This window comes from Galeopterus variegatus, unplaced genomic scaffold (genome assembly GCF_000696425.1).
Source record: "Galeopterus variegatus unplaced genomic scaffold, G_variegatus-3.0.2 Scaffold1529, whole genome shotgun sequence".
NCBI classification, from domain to species: Eukaryota; Metazoa; Chordata; class Mammalia; order Dermoptera; family Cynocephalidae; genus Galeopterus; species Galeopterus variegatus.
Genome location: NW_007727640.1, coordinates 277,175 through 298,295, shown reverse-complemented (window position 1 = coordinate 298,295; position 21,121 = coordinate 277,175). Strand labels below are relative to the sequence as shown.

The 21,121-nt window shown below is 40.0% G+C and overlaps 1 protein-coding gene across 1 annotated transcript in view; it reads right to left on the bottom strand.

Annotated features, from left to right (window-relative positions):
• The window catches only part of ADAMTS9 (ADAM metallopeptidase with thrombospondin type 1 motif, 9), a 155,259-nt gene that overhangs the window by 84,349 nt on the left and 49,789 nt on the right, over positions 1-21,121 (bottom strand). Inside the window, exons 13-20 of the mRNA XM_008577537.1 lie at positions 15,985-16,166; positions 15,766-15,902; positions 14,177-14,294; positions 13,831-13,926; positions 5,241-5,407; positions 5,020-5,149; positions 4,281-4,407; positions 479-689 (exon numbers count right to left, since the gene is read on the bottom strand). Of these exons, the coding sequence (XP_008575759.1) occupies positions 479-689; positions 4,281-4,407; positions 5,020-5,149; positions 5,241-5,407; positions 13,831-13,926; positions 14,177-14,294; positions 15,766-15,902; positions 15,985-16,166 (1,168 nt within the window). The remainder of the gene's footprint in view (positions 1-478; positions 690-4,280; positions 4,408-5,019; positions 5,150-5,240; positions 5,408-13,830; positions 13,927-14,176; positions 14,295-15,765; positions 15,903-15,984; positions 16,167-21,121) is intronic.

The window sequence follows — 21,121 nt, the reverse complement described above, 5'->3', positions numbered from 1 at the left end:
AATTAAATAAAACCATTGCTGAGTTTCTTATAAAGCATGCTAAAGCATGCTTGGCTATGCTATCTCTTGCAGGACTTAAGAATCAAGCAAACAAACAAGCCTGACCAACTGTAGTTGTTATTTTGGGGAGCTCTTTTCATGCTATCAATTTATTTACCAGGCTTATCCTGCAGTCAGTGTTAGCTCATCGGCATATGAAAATAAAATTGGAAACGGCCTGCAGAGTATGATAAAGGGATTGGTTGAGTGGTTTCACCACTTCCAGTTTTCCGCATGCTATGCCCATGTCAGACACTACAAGTCAATCATGGCACTTTTTTCTGCAGAGCTTGTATGGGGTCAGACATTATAAATCGATCATGGTTCTTTTTTCCATACATTCTAAATGGGGCTTCTCAATGCAGTCCTGTAAAGAGTCACCATTGACTAATCAGACTCAGCATCCAAGAGGACTCTCTTAAAGTAAAAGCCAACTTACTTCGGTCCAAGCAGAATAGCGCCAGCCTCCCGTATTACATTCTCCTGAGCATTTTTCCCGGTTGCTTGGTTTGGGGTGACTGCTGCAAAAACTGTCATCAACCTTCTCAGTTTTCCCATCTAGCCTGCTATATTTGGCACAGTAGATGTCTAACGTGCGGTAACCCAAACCACACTGGGCACTACATTCACTCCTGCTGGCAACATGCCACCTATGCATAAATAATGGGGAGAAAACAACATGTCTGTTAAATATATATGCTTTATCTATATTCAACTGGTGGAAGAGTTGAGTTCTTTTTGTGCCTTAACTCAAATACCACGAAGCCCCAAACCACAGCTAGTTACTAAAATCCAATTTTAAACCAACATATCCATGTATTTTTCATGGCTGCCAGTGCACAGGGAAGTCACAGAATGATAGCCGGAGGTCCTATGTTTGTGAAGATTTTTTCCTGATACAGTCAATCTGAAATTCAAGCAACCAAAAAGAAAAAAGGAAAAAAAAACCCCACTGGAATTCAACAGAGCAAAAAAAGCAATTTTATGTTTAAAAGGTTCATGCAATCCAGCATTTCATTTAGCTTCTTCTAACAGAGACTGCTGTTAAAACTCACCATAGAAACCCTCTTTTATGTGGGCCTGTGCTAGAAAGTGCTCAATGAATATGCTGAGAATTAATAAAAGAATGAATAATTTAAACTGTAATTGTGAATTTCGAGTGTGCTAAACCCTTTGTACATTATTATCTGTGAAGAAAGACTGTAAATTTCTTGAAGACATGAACCATGTTCTATAAAACTCAGTTATACACTTTGAAAATTAGATTTAAATCTAGAAATCTTGGCCAATTTGTATCCTCAGTACCTATAATGAGACTTTCTTGGCACACAGTAGGTGCTCAGTATGTGCTGATGGATTGTCTGGTTGTTTTAATGTACCAGGAGCACAGGAGTCCTAAAATTAAAAAAGAAAATAAAATGCTTAAACTAAATAGAATAGTCTAAATGGATGCGCTTGAAATGTATTTTGTTGATTTGATTTACAAATCCAGAAAGGATAAGTTCCTTATAATCTTCATTTGATTTTACTCTTGATTGTTAACCCTCTACTGCTCTGAAATTGAGTGGTTTGGGGATTATCAATGTCCTAAGAGATCTTCCACACATACCTGCCCAGGGGGAGAACTCAGGGGAAAAAAGAGGAGGATCAGCCACATGCACATCTTGGAATTTCTCAGTAATGCCCAAAAGCAGGTCAAAGATGACCATTAGTCCACACATACCTGCCCAGGGGGAGAACTCAGGGGAAAAAAGAGGAGGATCGGCCACATGCACATCTTGGAATTTCTCAGTAATGCCCAAAAGCAGGTCAAAGATGACCATTAGGCAAGTAACGTGGGCTACGGAGATTTTCTGTTAGAGTGACACACTATTTGGGGGAACATGTTAAATGAAGGCTTGTGAAACAATGCTTTATCTCATCCTGTCAGTTTAATCAGGGCAAACTCTCACTTCCTTCAGGAAATGAGGCACAAAAGTACAGACCAATTTAACAGAGGCATCTGGAACTTTCATTTGCCCTTTGATTTCTTGGCTACCTTCTCTTTACCTTTGTCACCATTTCCTTGTGGAAAGGTTATTTTCCATCCTGGGTAAGGGAGGCGGGAGCCCTGTCCCCACAAGAAAACACACCCGCAGCTTGGGCTGGAAAGGTAGCACTTCCCTGATGTTCTCACAATCCCTGGAATCTGAGCAGAGAACCTTGAAGAGTCTGTGGAAAGGTCATGGCACTGCTTCAAAATGCTACCCCCTGCTTCACATTCTCTCCCTGGACAGTGATCTCAACTTTGAGGTTTTGAGTTCATTTAGCTCATTTCGTGGGGAACAAAATACAATTGCATTTAATTACTATATTTCAGAAAAGCATATTCCAAAGCGTTTGTTAATAAGTGGAGATTCAGGAAAGAATGTGTGAGCACATCTGTGTGTGTAAGGGCGGGGGGCTATGGGAGTAAATGATTTTGAGAACTACTCACTTAAGCAGGTCTCTATACTGCAGAACTTCTCAGGGCCTTCAAAATGTTAATCAGTATTATGAATCTCCACATGGGGAAGGAGATGGTTGGTAAGTTTTCTCAGACATACTGGTTTGCCATAGATCACGTCACGGCACTAGTGATCCACAAACATGCTTTGGGAAAAACTATTTTAGAGTTTGATCAATTAGTAACAATCCTCTCTCCAGTCTTTCAGTTTTGCACACCGCTACTTGGCAATAATTAGCATAAATCATGACTGTCAAGTCGACAGAGAAAGAAAAGACGGGATATCTTCTTTAGGCTTGATTTGTTTCTCTGTGTGTTTTTCAGTGAAAAACTTTATTTTTCTAACTATCTGTAAAAGCCAGTAAGATATGACTTTGAATACTGACAAATAAACATGATCTTCTATTTAATTTTAGCCATGAACATGCACCTATCTAGTTATGAGGCTGTATAAGCTAATCCTAAACTTTTGTCAATGCTTTTTGGCAAGCCTATGAGCAAGCAGATCAGCAACACTGGGTAGAGGAAGTGTGGGAGGGTGGAATGATCCCAGGCTTTGAAGTCACAGCCTTTAGGTCAGGACTGGCACTCGTGGCCAAAACTGTCCTTCTGACTCCCATGGCAGACATTACTAATTGATCATAGCATTTCTCATTTCTTTTTGAGCCTCAAGTGGGCTTTATTAATTTGCATTCTAGGACTAGAGGCATCCAATACCACTTGATAGGAATTGGCATGGTAATGTGGAACCTTCAAAATGCTTAAGTATTGGGCCGGCCGGGTGGCGCACTGCTACAGTGTGCCACTTGGGAAGCGCGGCAGCACTCCTGCCGAGGGTTCAGATCCCACATACAGACCGGCCACTCACTGGCTGAGCGAGGTGCGGGAGCAACACCGAGGGTTGCGATCCCGTTGCCGGTCCCGGTCCGGTACGGGCACGACACTGAGGGTTGCGATCCGTTGCCGGTCACGAAAAAAGACAAAAAAAAAAAAATGCTTAAGTATTCACTTTGTTCCTTATGAATGGTGAGACCTTAATACATTCCCATACCACTCTACATTGATAATTTCTCTTCTGTAAAAGGAAGACAAAGCAGCAAGTCATCTTCCCTGCATTTAACTGACAAGCAGGCTCTCAGGCTTCTTAATATTTCAACATGGCACAGTCAACCTTGCAGGCAAATGGGAAAGTTTTAGAATTCTCCACCTACCCAGTATTTCCTGCCTCAGATTTCATACTTTTCTTAAATACAGAATTGTTTGAATATCTAGACATCTGTATATAGATTGTCTTCTTGTTCCTTCCATGACTTCTTAGTGCATTGCAACTTTTGTGTGCATAAGAGTTCTACTAGGTGATACACACTCTGGATGGATATAGAACATAATGGGTACTTTGAGGGATGAGGTTCACCCTTTTTCTTTTGACTTTTAAGCTAAAATTTTGCATAAAATGTGTTCTGAATCATAATACTAATTCCTACCCAGCAAGTTGTGAGGATCAAATGAGAACATTTTTGGCAAGTGCCATACTCTATTAGCTATTTTAAATTCTTAGGAGAAAAAGAAATCTGCAGGTGTACGTCTTGGATAATCAGTTCCAGAGGGATGGAGAATTGGCTAAAGCTTATTCACTGAAACACAAGGAAAGGAAACTAAAAACCAGCATCCCTTCCTCCTGCTCCTCACATGCAAAGATCTTCCACAAGACCCTGACAACTCAGCAGCAAAGACCATGAGGAAACAGTGGACCCACCTCAGGTCACAATCTGTGCCGCAAGGTTCAGTGATGGGTCCTGGCTGGGGCAGTCGATCGCATCTTTGATCAGAAACAGTAAGCTGATCAGATTCCCTGGTGCAAACAGGTTTTCGTTTCCTCTCCCCTAAGTAGGAAGGAAAAAAATTATTAAGAGAATGTAATCTATTTCATAAACTATTTAGACCGGGGATGGGAAAACATTTTCTATAAAGATTTAGATAGCAAATATTTTCAGTTTTGCCATCCATATGATCTCTGTCACACTACTCAACTCTGCTGTTACAGGGCAAAAGCAGCTGCTCAGAGACAATACATAAACAAATGGGTGTGGCTGTGTTCCAATAAAACTTTATTTACAAAGGTAGGCAGTGGGCTGGACTTGGCCCACTGACTGTAGTTTGCCAACTCCTAATTTAGAATCAAAATAAATCACATATAATATGACTATTGAAACCATGTCTCTGGAAAAGTAAAGTGGCAGGGCTGATTTTGCTTGGTTTTATACATGTATGAAACTTCTTAGGATTAGGAAACCTACGATTTCCTGAAACTCTTAAAAAATTCAACTTGCCAGCCCAAAATGACCAGACAGTTTCAGAGAAAGATTAGAGAATGAAAGCAGATAGAAAGGTTCACAGGTTGCATGCATTTGGCTATTCTTTAAAAGAAAAAAAAAAAAAAAAGAAAGATTTAAAAAACTCCTCAAATCCCCAAAACTCAAACTCAAAGCAGATACCTTGGCAGGGTTTGCTGCACGCTTGCCAGGGCCCATGAGTGTTCCAGTAAAACTGCTGAGGTTTATCTTCAATTGGAATATTGAAAGAATAGCGCACATCAGGGTTGTACAACTTTCCCACTGACAAAACCTGGAATGTTTGTACAAAAAGGAGAGGATGTTTGTGGACCTGGTGATTCCAAGTGGAAGAAAAGATTGTGGGCATGCGGCCAAGTTTTTACCTGAAGCAAAAGTTCTTGATCAATGCGATCTGTGGAGTTAATTCTTTCCACTACGTTGTCGGATCCACTGTATTCTATCACAGCATTCCCAACACGTATTTCCCTTTTGGACATTGTGACAACAAAGTCTCCATTTAGCAAGAATTCACCTTTACTACTTGATAAAGCTGTGGATGAGAAAAGAGAATTTACTGACCTGCTGCCAATGACTAACTATTTGAATTATGAAATAATACCATGATAAGTAGAGAGCATCATAGTGCAAAAAACGTGGACTTCTAAGCCAAACAGGCATGGGTTCAAATCCTAGGTTTGTCACTTGCCAGATGTGTGGCCTTAGGAAATCACCTCCCCTCTGTTAGTCTTCATTTCTTTATCTCTACAATGGAGATAAAAACACCTACCCCCTCATGGTGTCTATAAAACTTAAGTGAAATATAATATAAGGGTCCTAATCATCCTGGGGTTTATTATACAAGCCCCACAGTTACAGGATTATGTATGTACTAATGAACTGAACACTTATAAAATTGTTTCCTGCACAAAGCTTTCAATGTATATTAGAATTAGTTGAGCCTACTGAATCTTTGTTAAGTCTTCTTTGAATGACAGATGTTAAAATCTGAAAATACATGGTAAATATAATTCTCAAATGTCACATTTTCAGCGAAGTCCAGTGTGGTAGCCAGCCTCAAATATGGCTCCAATGATCTCTGCCTCCAGGTATTCACAGTCTGTTTCTCCCTTCCCACAAATAGGGATGACTGTGTAATCACTAGGATACTGCAGAAATCACAGGGTGAGACTTTCAACTAAAGGTATGTGGCTCTGCCTTCCTCTTCCTTGAATCTCTGGCTTTAGGAGAAGCCAGCCACCATGTTCTGAGAATATTCAAGAAGCCCATGAAGCTCTTGCAACAGCAGTGAAGAATTGAGGTCTCTGCCAACTGCTGCTGAGTGAGTCATCTGGGAAGTGGATCCTCCAGCCTCAGTCGAGCCTTCAGATGATACCACAGCCCTAACTGCCATCTTGACTGCAACCTTATGAGAAACCTCAAGATAGAAACACTCAGCTATGCTGCTCCCAAACTCTTGACACAATAAATTGAGAGACAGTATATCTTTGTTGTTTTAAGCTACCACATGTTGAGATAATTTGTTCCACAGTAAAAGATTAACACACCTACACAGACTATTCTTTTTAAAACTGCAATCACCTCTCACTGCCAGCACAGATTCTACACTTCCTATCCCTTTCCCACCATAATTTTTCACCACGGTACTTTGTTTTTGTTCTCTCTCTCCAAACTGAATATAAGCCCTTCAAAGGCAAGGATGTTAAGACTATTTTATTCACTACCATATCCCAGCTTCTGAGAGAGCACTTTTATATACTTTTTTTCTTTCTTTCTTTTTTTAAAGAATGAATCAATCTACTCCAGCTCTTACAAAAGATGAAAAAAGCTGAAAAAGTGATGTTGGAGAACTGCCTGAATCAAGTGCCAAACTGATCGGCCAAACAAGGACCTGACAGAGTTAGCCCCGTTATGGAATCTAAAACAGTCAAACTCGTACAAGCGGAGAGTAGAATGGTGGTTGCCAGGGGCTGGAGGGAGAGGGATTGGGGAGATGTTAGTCAAAGGGTACAAGCTTCAGTGATCCAAGACGAGTAAGTTCTGGAGATCTAATGCACAGCATGACTACAGTTAACGCTACTGTATTACATACTTGAAATTTGTTAAGAGGGTAGATCTTAATTGTTCTCACTACAAGAAGGACAGAAAGAATGACACAAAGGAAGGAAGAAAAATTGAAACTATGTGAGGGGAGAAATATGTTAATTAACTTGGTTTTGGTGATTATTTCACAATGTATATGTATTTCAAAACATCAAGTTGTACACTTTAAATATATATGATTTTTGTTTGTCAATTACACCTCAATAAAACTGAAAAAAAATAAAAACAAAGAAAAGGACAAAAAACTGATGAGGAGAATGAGACAACTACTCCTGAAGGAATAACTATTTATCAAAGGGTCAAGAGAGACCAGCGGGAAAGTTAATAACCCCCAGGAAGCTTTCCTATAGATGACTCCCTTTCGCCTTTTACTCTTAAATTCAAACTTTAAGTGGAGAATGTACTACTGTGCTATCACATGACTTGACTTGGAAACTTGCACAAAAATATTTATCAATTGTTTTGTTCTCCATTCTAAAAGCTGTGGTATGATTGAAATTAAAACATAATTTTACTGAATATAAGATAAAATGAACTTGTTTTCATACTTTTGGATTAATTTCTCAAGATAAAATCCCAATCATTTGAAATACATATACATTGTGAAATAATCACCAAAACCAAGTTAATTAACATATTTCCCTCTAGTATTTATTATAAAATTTAGGTTTCATTTTAAGTACAGTTTTGTTTTTTTTTTCTCCTGACACCACTGCTTTTTGAATAATGAGTCTGGCTTAACAAGAAACAGATATCCAATAAATCAGAGCTATTAAACATTTGGGTCCTGATCAGAATACTAGAGAAAGGTCCCCTTTTGTAATCAGTGCACGATTTAGTAAATCTTGGCAGTGACAGAACCCTTCAAATATACAGGCCATGTGTTTAGGTGAATAGAGGGAACAAGGAAATTGAACTCATGGATGGCAAATAGGTTTCATCTCAGGTGCTGATGTCAATCAATTAATACTAGCTGCCCGAGAAACCATGCAGAACAGGATTCATCACCAGCATCATGTCTTAACATTATATTAATGATATCTATGTTGGTCGTGGAATGGGGAATGACCAAGATGTCTTAAGTATTTGCCAGACCCTAACCTGTCTTTCTGTGATGCAGGTGATGTGTTGGCTTTCACCCTGCAGGAGAGAAGTTATGTGTACGTAGAAGTATGGAGGATTTAGGTAAAGTAGGTACCGTACCCTTATGTGGAGATTAAAGAGGGCTGAGACGAAGCTCTGAATATTCTCTGTGGTTCAGTAGAATATTCTGTTAAGATCCTGGTTTTCTTGGACGTGGGAACCTCACAAAGTTCATGCAGTTGGACACCATACAGACACAGGGCTATTCTTCCCAGGATCAGGAACTAACTGCATTGAATTGTTCCTAATCTAGCACTTTATTCACCAGAATCCCCACCCATGTAAACACCATTTGGCCTCAAGGGAAGAATAAGATGCCTTCATTTGAAATGGTTAACAGAGGTAGCTTTCAAAAAGATTAAAAAACAAAAATAGAAACAGAAACAAACAAAAAAAACTTCCAACTTTTGGCTCAAAACCCTTTGATAGGCCCTACTATCTAGAGAACACAGTTCAAACTCCTTAGCGTAACCTTCCTATAACTTTACAAATCTTATCCTCACCTATCTTTCAAGTATCACCATTCACTCCCACCAATACACTTAAATGTCCAGTCCTGAATACCCCCAGGCCAGCCATGCAGTTTTCTACATGGAGGCCCTAAAGTGAAGCCGTTAAAGGTGAGGTGTCTGAAGTCAGACCAGTAAGGATGCCAATTCTTCCCACTTTCTGTTTGTGTGACTTTGGAGAAGTTACTTAACTTCTCTAAGTCTCAGTTTCTTCCTCTGTAAAATGGGTTTCTTATAGGATTGTTATGAGGATTAAACAAGATAGCGCATATGGGTTTTAGTTCCTGGCAGATCATAACTCCTTCATATGCACCATCTCCTTAGCACAGCTCCATGAGGCAGGGTCTATCACAGATGCCTAATTTATGGATGAGAAAAGCATGACTTAGAGATTATTAATTTCCCAAGGCCAGGTGGCTTCTAATCACAGATATCTGTCACCACTAAAGGATGTTCACCACTAAAAATTTCCAAGAAGGGAGTCAACGAATGTTTGTTAAACAAGTGAATAAATTCATGCATTCTTTTTCTTGTACACAAAGACAAACTAAACATGTTTAGCTTTCAGATTTTTACAAATGTAAATAGTTTTGCTAGACTACATACTCCCTTCAGTAAAGCAACCATTTAAAAATTCACTTTGTAAGCCCAAGAAAGGTCCCAACCATAGTAGGTGTTCAATGGATGATGTTGAAAGAATGAGTGATAGATGGAACCTGACACTTGTGACAAGGAGAATAGAGTGCTTCCAGCCAAATGACTGCTCCCAGTCAGTGCAAACCTCTGACAGCCCCGTCTTGCCTGCAGTTCCTGTGGCGTGAGACCCACCAGCCATGCAAGATGCGGGAGCTTGAATGGGTCACTGATTGGAGACGAGGTTGTTTCCGAGGCACCTCAGGCATTCTGAGGCTGCTCCCTAATGCGGGTCACTTACATGGTGACAGCATGATGTGCTGTCAACAAAATCACCCAATTCTTTCAAGTTATGTTGCGTGCTAGCTACCCAGCTGATGTTTTACTAAGAAGGGGGAAATGAAATGTCACATGCCAGCCTGTAAATTAAGCAATAATCCAGTTTGGTCCAATTCAAATAGCAATGGTCTACTCTAGGTTAACTCTGGAGGCCTTTTCCAATGTCTCCAGGCTTCTTCTCATGCTTACACTGACTTGGGGCATTTCACCCCTCACTGCACATGTTCTTTAGTCCAGTTGAGGGTGAGGAGGGATTGAGATAGGACCTCCAATGATGTAAGACTCCTCTTATAATTTGCTCTGATAAACGGTTTGGCACCAGACATCTTTAAAGTCATCAGATGAAATTCCTGCTTCATCTTGCACTGAATCGATCCCTGTCTTCCCATTGCCACAATTAATCAAGGGCTAAGTGCACTAGAGACAAATAAGTATCACAGAAATGGCTACTTTTTCTCCTAAAGAGATAGAAACATGGTGGCCTGGGTTACAATTTGGCTTGAATCCAGCAGGAGGGAGGGGTCTATATGAAAAGATGACCTTTGACAGGGAGACTTTCTGCTTCAGTACCTCGTGAAACAAATAGTTTCCTGAAGACAACAGTCTACTGCCCAACCTCCCACTAATGCGATTAGGGGAGCTAATTTCCTGGGTTGGTTTCCCTTCCATTGCACCCATCAGAGCTGGGCTGCTACAAAGTCCTCTTCTCCTGGAAATTGCTCCTCCCCTAAACACACGGAAAGAGTATGGCTTGACTGAGCTTTAAAAAAATATGAGGGATAAGGATGAAGATACTTTAGCAGCGGAACAACTGTGGCTGTACTCAAGTAAGACTGCAGTTTTAAAACTTTCTCAGAGCATTTGCTGTACCTTCCTCCAAACCAAGAGTAAACATTTACACACCCCAGACTCGGAAAGAGTATGGCTTGACTGAGCTTTAAAAAAATATGAGGAATAAGGATGAAGATACTTTAGCAGCGGAACAACTGTGGCTGTACTTAAGTAAGACTGCAGTTTTAAAACCTTCTCAGAGCATTTGCTGTACCTTCCTCCAAACCAAGAGTAAACATTTACACACCCCAGACTTGATGACAACATCAAATTCTTCCCAACTTGTTAAATAACCACTGTGAGGTTCAAAGGCTCTGAAGTCTTGACTTTCACACTCAGTGGACTGTGACACGCAATTCATGCTTACACACTTAGCATCCGCTGCCAGAAAGATTTCCTTATGCCAAAAGGTGACTTTCCATAATATTCCATTAAAGTGCTGTGACTGGCTTGGACTGCCTGTCCCAGATGGTCTTGACTTTCACACTCAGTGGACTGTGACACGCAATTCATGCTTACACACTTAGCATCTGCTTCCAGAGAGATTTCCTTATGCCAACAGGTGACTTTCCATAATATTCCATTAAAGTGCTGTGACTGGCTTGGACTGCCTGTCCCAGATGACAAATCTTCTTTAATTTTGTTTTCATTTTTTACAAGGAGATTAAGAAACTTCCAGTGAGGAATAAAAGGTTATCAGGAGGTCCTCCCTGAATTCAGGCACCTGACATGGGCTGATTAAGTTGAACTGAGTTAAGGCCACTACTTGGAAGGAGATTATTTTTCCAAGAAGGAGAAGAATAGAAGAGAATCCTTTTCCCGTTCAAGGAGAAGAATGGAACAACTCAATGTGGCTTTTGGCTCTCAGGAAATTATTTATGAAGGAGATTGCATGCAATGCTGCTTGATTTAATTAGGAAGTGGTAAGGACACAGCAGTCACATGCTCAAATTTACAACCTAGTGCATGAAGAAAATTCTTGACCCATTTTGCACAGTGGTGGAAGGAGAAGTCTGGGATTTCCCAGTGATATAAAACGGTCCCCAAGAACTTTGTTAGTTGTTTTATAAAGTTGCCACTTATTTAGATATTAGAGTGACTAAAAGCTGACGCAGTCATTGTGTAATTCCAAGTAAGACTGTATGGCCTTGAAAAGAAGGGATGAATTTATATTTCCAAGATAACCCCATTCTCCACTTAAACACTTAGTAGGCAGTCAGTAAAGACAGCATGAGCAATGGCTATTCAACAATTCAGCAATCATTTACTTAGTACTTATCATGTGTAGGCTCTTATCAGGAGCTGAAGATTTAAAGATATAGCCCAGCCCTTAAAGCACTAGTGGTCATATTGATAAATAAGTGACAAGTTTTCTCATCTCAGTTGATGGCAACTCCACCCTTTCCATTGCTCAGGCCAAAACTTTGGAGTTTCTGACTCCTCTTGACTCCTTGACACTTTGGACTCCTCTTTTTCTCTCACATACCATATTCAATCCATCAACAACTCATGACTGCTTCAATGCCAAAAGATATGGAAAATCTGACCACATACTACCACTTCCACCGCTCCACTGCACCAAGGGCCAAGCCACCAGCATCTCTCTCTTGGATTATTTTGATAACTTCCTAACCAGTGTGGCTACTTCGGCCCTATACCCTTCCCCCACCATCTATTCTCAACTTAATAGCCAGACTGCTCCTCTGAAAACATGAATACGATTATATCACATCATTCCTCAGCTCAAAACCTCCAGAAGCTCCCCAGGTCTCTCAGAGTACAAGCCAAAGTCTTTACAAGGGTTACACGGCCCTATGTGATCTAGTCTTCTTACCTGCTCAGCCTCATCGAGGACTCTCCTAAGTGCCCACTAAGCAACAGCCACACTGACCTCCCTCTGTTCTTCGAACAATCCAGAAGTGTTCCTACTTCAAGGACTTTGCAATGTCTATTCCCTCTGCCTGGAATGCTCTTCTCCCAGAGAGCCTGTTACCTCTCTCTACAATTCAAACATTTCAACGCCACTGTCCCCACCCCACCCTTGGTATCCCAATTTCTCTTATGCTGCTCTAATTTCTAATAGCACGTATCACCTTCTAACAGTATAGTTTGCTTATCTATTAAGTTGTTTCTTGTCTATATCTCCTCCCACTAAAAAGTAAGCTCCAAGAAGACAGAGATTTTTACTATTTTTTTGGTCTCTACGTTCAGTGTGCCTAGAACTGTTCCTGGTGCATATTAAATAAGTGAGAGGATGAATGAATTGTGATACACAGCAGGAAATGCTATAGTGGAGTCATATATGAATACTACACTAGATAAGCATGCTTGGTTAAAGGATCACTGTCTATCTATGCAGGATTTCATGTAAACACTCCAAAACATGGATAGAGGTACTAATTCAATTCAACATATACACTCATTTACTAACTCAATATATCCAAATGCTTGGGCAAAGACTACACAAGGGCTATATTCAGATGGAAAAATAAGAGTTTCTGCCTGGACATTGTCAAAGAGAAAGTACATTGATTTTGTTCAAAAATTGACTGCCCAGCTAGACAGCCCTGATTTCTTTAGATCTGAGTGCAAGCTATGCTGCTCTTCATGGCTATGAGGAGTCCAGTTGTACAAGGTGGCAGACAGTTAAATTTCTTTCAGTCATTACTCTACTCCCGTTGTCTTTCTTTTAAATGGCAGTTGGGCAGTTTCCATAATCACAAATGGCAGTTTACAGAGTAATGAATTAAAGTGGGACAGGGCTGAGCAAACTGTTAAAAATCAACACTGGGATACTGGTGTGCTATGGTTTAAATATACAGAATAGAGGTGAATTAATCATGTGCCTGGGCTGGGTAAGAGAAGGATGAAGAATCTATAAAGTAACAAAGTGGGCTATTCTAGTAATGACTTGAGAAACATATATGTCACTATAGAACCTTTTGGAACGACAAGGCATAATGAAATACTGAATAAGTCCACCAGTTGTTCGTTACTGATTAGAGCTGATAACATAAAAATTAGGTCAAGTAATGCCTCTAATAAAACATTTGCAAGTCAATTACCCACAGGACAGAATTTTTAAAAAACTCAATGAGAGCAATGATGTTATGCTAGACGTAGAGGGTATGTACTTTCAAAATTTGACTTGGGGCCTCTCTGTTTTCTAAGACCCAGAGTAAATCCCTTGGTATTGAAGAGTGCAACCACAAAACACTTAAATCAATATTCTGAGAGTGTATGTATGAGGGAGAAATAATGAATTTCACGATCAACTTATTTTATGAAAATCCATGACATCTGAAAGCTCTCCACATGCAAAGGGAAGGAAGCAGTGTCTGGCCAAGTGCTGCAGAGAGCCAGAATTCCTGCAAATGGCAGGAGGCATCCATCTCACCTAAGTAGTTATCATCCTCTGATTTCCCTGAGAAACTGTGCTGCCGCACATCAATATTGGTAGCACCAGCTGGAATTCGGACCACAGTATTGTAACCTGAAAGGAATTTAGCAGAAATTCAGTATTCCACAGAATGGTTCACTTTCTCTAAGTATGGAATAAAAGGTGGGCAACAAAGGAATATAATATAATTCTCACTCATAGGTGTCTTATAGCCAGATGGATAATGTACCATAACAAGACTGATTTTATGTTTGACATTAATACTTTCATGTATTACACGTGGTTAACAATTTTTAAACTTTGACTATTTTCCTTCTCATGGTTCTTAGGAGCAGATTCTTACCATAATGTACTGTATTAAATGTTCCTGCCACTGTTTTGCATGAAGAATTATCGCCACCACAAACCCCACATTTATCTCTCCGGGCTTTTGAGTTTAAAACATGATCGCATCCAGCTTGCTTTTAAAAAGAAAACATTTGAAATAAATGGTAAGTATTATAGAGATTATAAAATGGCAAGTAACGTGTTTCTTTGAATGACGTGCATTCGAAATGACAATAAAGTGAAGACCCTTTAAACCTGCTAGGGTTGTAAACTCAGTTTGTCTACAGCCTTGCTATTTAAAATGTGGTCCTTGACCAGCAGCCATGGGCATCCCTGATGCTGTCAGGAATGCAGAATCTTGGGACCCACCCAGACCTATTTAATGAGAGTTGGTATTTTCACAAGATTCCCCAGGTGCTTCATCAGCAGATTAAAATTTGAAAAGCACTAGTCTACAAGTAAGTGAAGTAGTAAGAAAAATCACTCAGGGATGAAAAAAGGTGGGGAGGGAACTGGTGAGGACTGTATCTAATTAAAGAGCTCATGCCCCATCTTAAGGAAGCAGCAGCCACTGACCACTCCAGGCTATTCCTGCCACTGAGAAATAGTAGCCCTGTGCTGACATTTTCCAATTTTTCAAGAGAAGCTGGAAAATTTGATTATATGTGAAATCCACTGTGTTTGAACACTGGCTCTGAATTCAGGGCCAAGCATGACTGCAGGCCTTGGGGTCTGTAAAGTGGACCTCTGAACTGCCTTACCTATTAATACAACACAGTAGTATAGACTGAGTTCTGAGAGGGACACCAGCACTGGCTAGACAACCAGGAGAACGGAGTCCACATTCTTGTCCATTTTGAGGAGAAACTCAATGTGTTGCTATGGAATGGGCTGACAAGGAAATTCACACTGTATCTGTGGATCAGGAAGTGCATGAAGCTCTCAGGGGCTCTGTCAATCAAATCCTACCGACTAAACACTCCAATTTACCTTTGGACTGCATGCAAGAAATGAATACAACATCTCAGAGCCTGGCTGGGTTAGGCATGATTTCTGACTGATGAGAACAGTGAAATAGTATCAAGCCCTGGAGAAATCACTGCTCTGATGCTTTGCTGTCTGCCAGAAGTTTCTCAATTTCTTTTCCAAGAATAATTAACAGGCATGTCTCAGGTAGAAGGGATCATGGTTAAAATTGCAGAGAAATCTGAGTGAGGCCAGCTTTTCCTCATGACATCTTTCTGGAGCACAGCTATTCAATCTAGAAAACCTGCTGTCAGGAAGCATTTGTTTTAATCTTAAGCATCAAGGTTATAATAAAGGAGTGTGTGCGTAAACTGTTTCAATAAATCTTCAAGGGGAGGTTTTGTGCAGACCCCACAGAGGATGAAAATGTCAAGAAAAACCCAGGGCAGTGGTTCTCAAACTTCAGCATAACGTATCAGAATCAAGTGATGCTGATGCTGATACTGGTCCAGCGACCACACTTTGAGAACCACTAGAGGTTGTGCACAGATATTAGCCATTGCTCTTCTATCAAGGACACCACAAACTGCAGCTTGGCAGCGGGACAACATAGTGAAGAAAACACCATCTGGGACTTACCCGGCAAAGGCCTTGGACACAGATATCGTTCGTGTCCTGGCCACAAGGAGTTCCATCTACCACTCTGTCTCGGAGCTGATAGTAGGCTGTGTTCCCTGCCACTCTGCAGAACAGCTTGCACCGGTCCTTCATCAAAACTAGAGAGGAGAAATGTACACAGTGTGACTTCTGTGCCTGGACCCAGTGCCAACAGAGGCCACCTGCCCCAGATGCACTTACTTCCACTGTACTTAGGGACCCAGCGCACATTTGGAAGCAGACCGTTGATGTTAAAATGCTTCCCATCAAAGTGAGCACACTGTTCATCTCGGAAGTCTCGCTTCTGCTTGAGACATGGCTCTGTGTTGCAGGACTTAAATTTCATTCTCCGCCCTACACAGTATTTTCCACCGTTTTTTGGCCTGAGAAAATGTAGAGAACACATACACACTGTATTATAATGTATTTCTGTGCACATCACTCCCGCATTTGTGACTTTCTGACTTCTAAGGCAACAACTTGAGGTGGCAGGTGACAGAGGAAAGGGCAAGGGCTCTGAATTCTGGGTTTGCATTCTGCCCTCCACAGCATCACCCGTATAACCTTGGGTGAGTCACTCAACCTCTACAAGCCTCAGTCCCTACATCTGTAAAATGGGATGTAGCTATCTTGTAAGGCTGTTTTGAGGGTAAAATGTTAGGGCATGTTAACTTAAAGTATGAAATACAATCTATTGGAATTTATGAAGCCATTTTCTGTCCTTTTTTCTGAACATTCATGCCCTTCAATTTTTTTTTTTATTTTGGCAGCTGGCTGGTATGAGGAACTGAAGCCTTGACCTTGGTGTTACAAGGCTGTGCTCTAACCAACTAGCACACTGACCAGCTCCTTCAATTTTAGAAACATGTTAGGTGAAAGGTACCAATGAGTAGTTGAAGTACTTCCTGTCTTCTGTGCCTCGATATACTCATGGGAGACCATCGCAAACTTGTGCCTTCCCATCTCTATTCATTTCCCGCACTCTTTCCCAACAACCATTGTTTTTGTTTGCTTTGTTTTACAAATGCAATGGAATAAAGGAAACGTGCCCATATTTTGACTAATTAAAGAGGAAAAGCAGGAGAGAGCACACTGGTTTCATTAACTACATGTGACAAGAGTATGGAGTATGCCTCGCAAAGCATCCCAGTGCAAATTTAATCTCAGCATGCAACCCCGTACATGATTTTCCAGATGTGACCCAGAGAGTAAATTATACAACACATCTACCAGCAGTCCAGCAGCTTGCCAAATCCATCATGGAAACGGGAAGGTCACAGAATCATAGGAAGTTGGGGCTCACCCACCCAATGCCGGAACAGCTCGGATTTCACAACTACCTTAGGATACCCCTGAAACTGAAAGAAAACTTTTCACCTTTTTTCTTTAGAACGAATCTTTGAGAGTAGTCCTGACTATAAGAAGTGTTTTTCGTTTTTTGTTTTTTTTTTTCATCAGGGCTTTTGGGGAATGGGAAATATATCCATGCCCATAAACTATAGAACGGGAGGCTCTTGCAGTTGGATCTGGGTTCCAATCCTGCCCTATCCACACTGTGTTTTTTTTTTTTTTCAATCAGGGCTTTTGGGGAATGGGAAATATATCCATGCCCATAAAATATAGAACGGGAGGCTCTTGCAGTTGGATCTGGGTTCCAATCCTGCCCTATCCACACTGTGTGACCTTAGACTAAGTTCTTAATGTTTCTGAACTTCTATTTTCCTCTTCTCTAAAATGAATGCACAAAGTAGATGCTGGAAGATGTTAGCTACTCTGATGTTCTATGTCAGCACTACCCAATCTAAGCTGATCTGATTCAGCAGTCGGTTTCAATACCAACTCTGAGCATTAGGAGGCAGGACTCAATGCTCCTGCACAGTGCCCAGGTCTCAGGAAGGTCCCTATGGAAGCTTGTCCTGATACTGTTACACATGTGCTCCTGAGATCAGAGATTTGTAGAGGAAGGTAGAAGCACAGGCATTGCACTGCTGGGTGAGTTTGTATAAGCTACCTGCCCTATCTGAGCTCCATCCTTCACATGGAAAACAGAAATGATACTGTGTACCTGAAAGCTTTGCTGTAAATCTGAGGTGTTTAGCAAGGAGTCTGGTTATTTACCATTATTTATCATGAAGAAGACTGTAGCTAGGGACACAAAGTGAGCATAACACAGCATTGTCTAAGTCTGATTGTTTCCCCATTAAACACAATTAAGCCCTATGCTTCATATCTACATTATGCACTTAACTCCCAGAGCTCTTTCACATCTTCTGCAGGGGTAAAGAGATAAGGTACTTTTTTTATACCAAGCAACAAGAGAAGTTAGTAGTTTGCCCAAGGTTGCACAGCTAATAAAGAAGTAGAGTCAGGACTGGAATCCAAGTTTCTGGTTCTTGCTCTGGGCTCTTTCTGCCACAGTATCCAGGTGCTAAGGTTCAGAATCTTTTCTTTTTCTTTTTTGGTGCCACTTAGAGATGCAGCTTTGGTTTCTTGAATACCAAGCCTTTTTCACAGTACCAAGGCACCCCAGTCTCATGCATAAAATATCACAGATTATACATGAATAATAGATCAGGCCCATATACCTGCTCAGGTGAAACTTGCTTTAAATGTGCTACAAGGGAGACCCCCTTCCATTTTTCCTTGGGTTGAAATAATTTTTATGGAATCTTTTTAAATGTCCCAACTGACTATGGTGGATCAATCATTCATTTATTGCCTGAAAGTAACTCATATTTCTTTCCCTTTGAAAAGAAAAAATTTTTTAAGTTGATTTTTTTTTTTTGGTTCTCTTACATAACAAGTCTTAGCTGACTCTTGGAAATTTATCAATGCAGCAGTTCTTTGGACTGCAAATAGTTATTACTTGTAGGTGCCATCCTTTCAGATGGTAACAGTTTTTCTACCTTAGCTATAAAATGGCAAACAGCATTTTGTGATTTATTTTTATAAAAAACATTTTTTGTAAACAACACATAAAATACACTACATGTGAAAGGCAATACTGCTGAGGGTTAGAAACATGGACTCTGGAAACAGAGGGTTTGAATCCCAGCCCTGCCTCTTAATAATGCTGCAATCTTAGGAGAGTTGCTTAATCTCTCTAAGCCTCAGTTTCCTCATCTGTAAAAGGGAGATGATAGTAATACCTGCTAATGGCTGTAGTGAGAGTTAGCTAGGTGAATCCATTCAAAGCACGTAAACAAGACTGGCACACAGTAAGTGCTCAATAAATGTTTAGCTATTACAGGGTTTGGCAAACCACAGCCCATGGGCTAAATGTGGCCCACTGCCTGATTTTGCACGGCTTGTAAGCTAAAAATGATTTTTACATTTAAAAGTAATTGAAAAAAATAAAAAGAAGAATATTTTGTGACACATGAGAACTACATAAAATTTAAATTTCAGTGTCCGTAGTTTTATTGGAATCTAGCCACACCCATAACTGTCTATGTATGTTCCTCCCCATATGGGCAAGGTTGAGTAGTGGTGACAGAGAACATATAACCCGCAAAACTGAAAAAATATTTGTCATCTGGCCCTTTATGGAAAAAGTTTGTTGATCCCTGAACTATTCTCATGTCACTGCGTCACTTTCCAATTTTTGTCACTGACTGTGCACAGCAGACCTGCGAGATGGGAACTCGGTTCAGAAATGCTAAGGAACCTGGCAAGGCACACGCCAATTAAGTGAGAAGTGCTGGCTGAGGGGCCACCCCAGCTCTCCCTGACCCAAAGCTCATGATCTGGCTTCTCTTCCAGGCTGCATCTCTTGAGACAGGCCTCTTTCTATATCAAAACTCATTCTGTGACTTCATATGCTTTTTATGTAAAGGCAGATTACAATTTCTTCTTTAATTATTGATAAGCCTTTAATAAACTATATGAGACTACATCGAAAAGTCTGTAGAAAAATGGAATTAAAAGAGAATACAAATTTTTCCACAAATATTTTGAAGTACCCTCGTCTGGTGTTTCTTCTATCCTAGACAATGTGATTTCTGCTGGATTTGCATGTACTCTGTAAGAGGGAAAGCTTTAGCCAAATGAAATTACCTTTTGGCATGGAAAAAATTCATTTTATAATTTAATAATTTAACTGGATAGTGTTTTTCCATGTAGGCAAATACTGAAAATTCTAGGAAATGCATCTTTAAAAAATAATATTAACCACATTTTCCAAGTATTAAGATCCTTTTAAAATATTGCATGTTAAATAGGGATGGAAAAGATTTAAGGAAATTGCTATATTAATTACTATTCTGCACAGCCAAGTTGGATTTTTCTTTTAAGCACATATTACACACCATGCCTGGTAATACATAGAAAGGAAATCTGGGATGATGTGTGGTCAAAGATACGTAGGGATTTTTGCAAAGATCATCCCAGGTGCATTATACCCTCAAGGAAAGCTAAACTTTGGTCTGCATATGGGGTTGAACAGAAATCGCAACTTTTATGTTTATTTACAATGAATTAAGGTAGGCAGATTTAGAGTTATCACAAGAAATTTCTAATGATACAACAGGTAAACCCACAAGATAGTGTGGTTCCTATTCTTGGAGGTTTTTAAGAAGGGGTTTGACAGCCAATAGCAGAAGATACTGAAAAGCTACCTAAGGATTAGATGGAATAGGGCAGGGTTGTCCCAGCTCATCTTTAATGACCCTTCCAAATGGGACAATCTATGGGTCTGGACACCTTTATTTATTCATTAGTTAGTGGCTCTTCCACAGTAACCAATTCTCAACAGTTCAAAACAAGTTCATCCAAATTGTGTATTTTTCATCAAAAAAACTTTCCTGCAATTACTTAGAGCCAAATGAAAATTTTGGTTTTTGGATGAAATAGACATATGTCTTGCCTCAAAAAAACTTGCCTGCAATTACTTAGAGCCAAATGAAAATTTTGGTTTTTGGATGAAATAGACATATGTCTTGATTATTCATTTTAAGTAAGACTTTATAAACAGTTGCTATGGTAAGAGCCTAAGTGAGAAATATCTAGAGTTCACAATCTTTTCTTTTTCTCAAATCCATGTTTATTATTATTTTAAAATACAACCTATCTCCTAATTTAAAAGCAAAATGGAAGCACCAGAAAAGGCAAATGTCCTTTCCTAAATAATTGGTGTGATTTTAAAATTATGATAGACTGTAACAATTCTATAAACCATTTTGTTCCAGCTACCAGGAAGCTCAGAGCCAAATTTTGAGCACAGAATAACAAGTATAGAACCCAATGGCCTCATAATGCATCTTCTAGTTCCAATGCTTGGTCTAGTTTTGGTATGCTAAGTTACGTTTTTGATGGTCCTGATTTTAAATTTTACTCTATC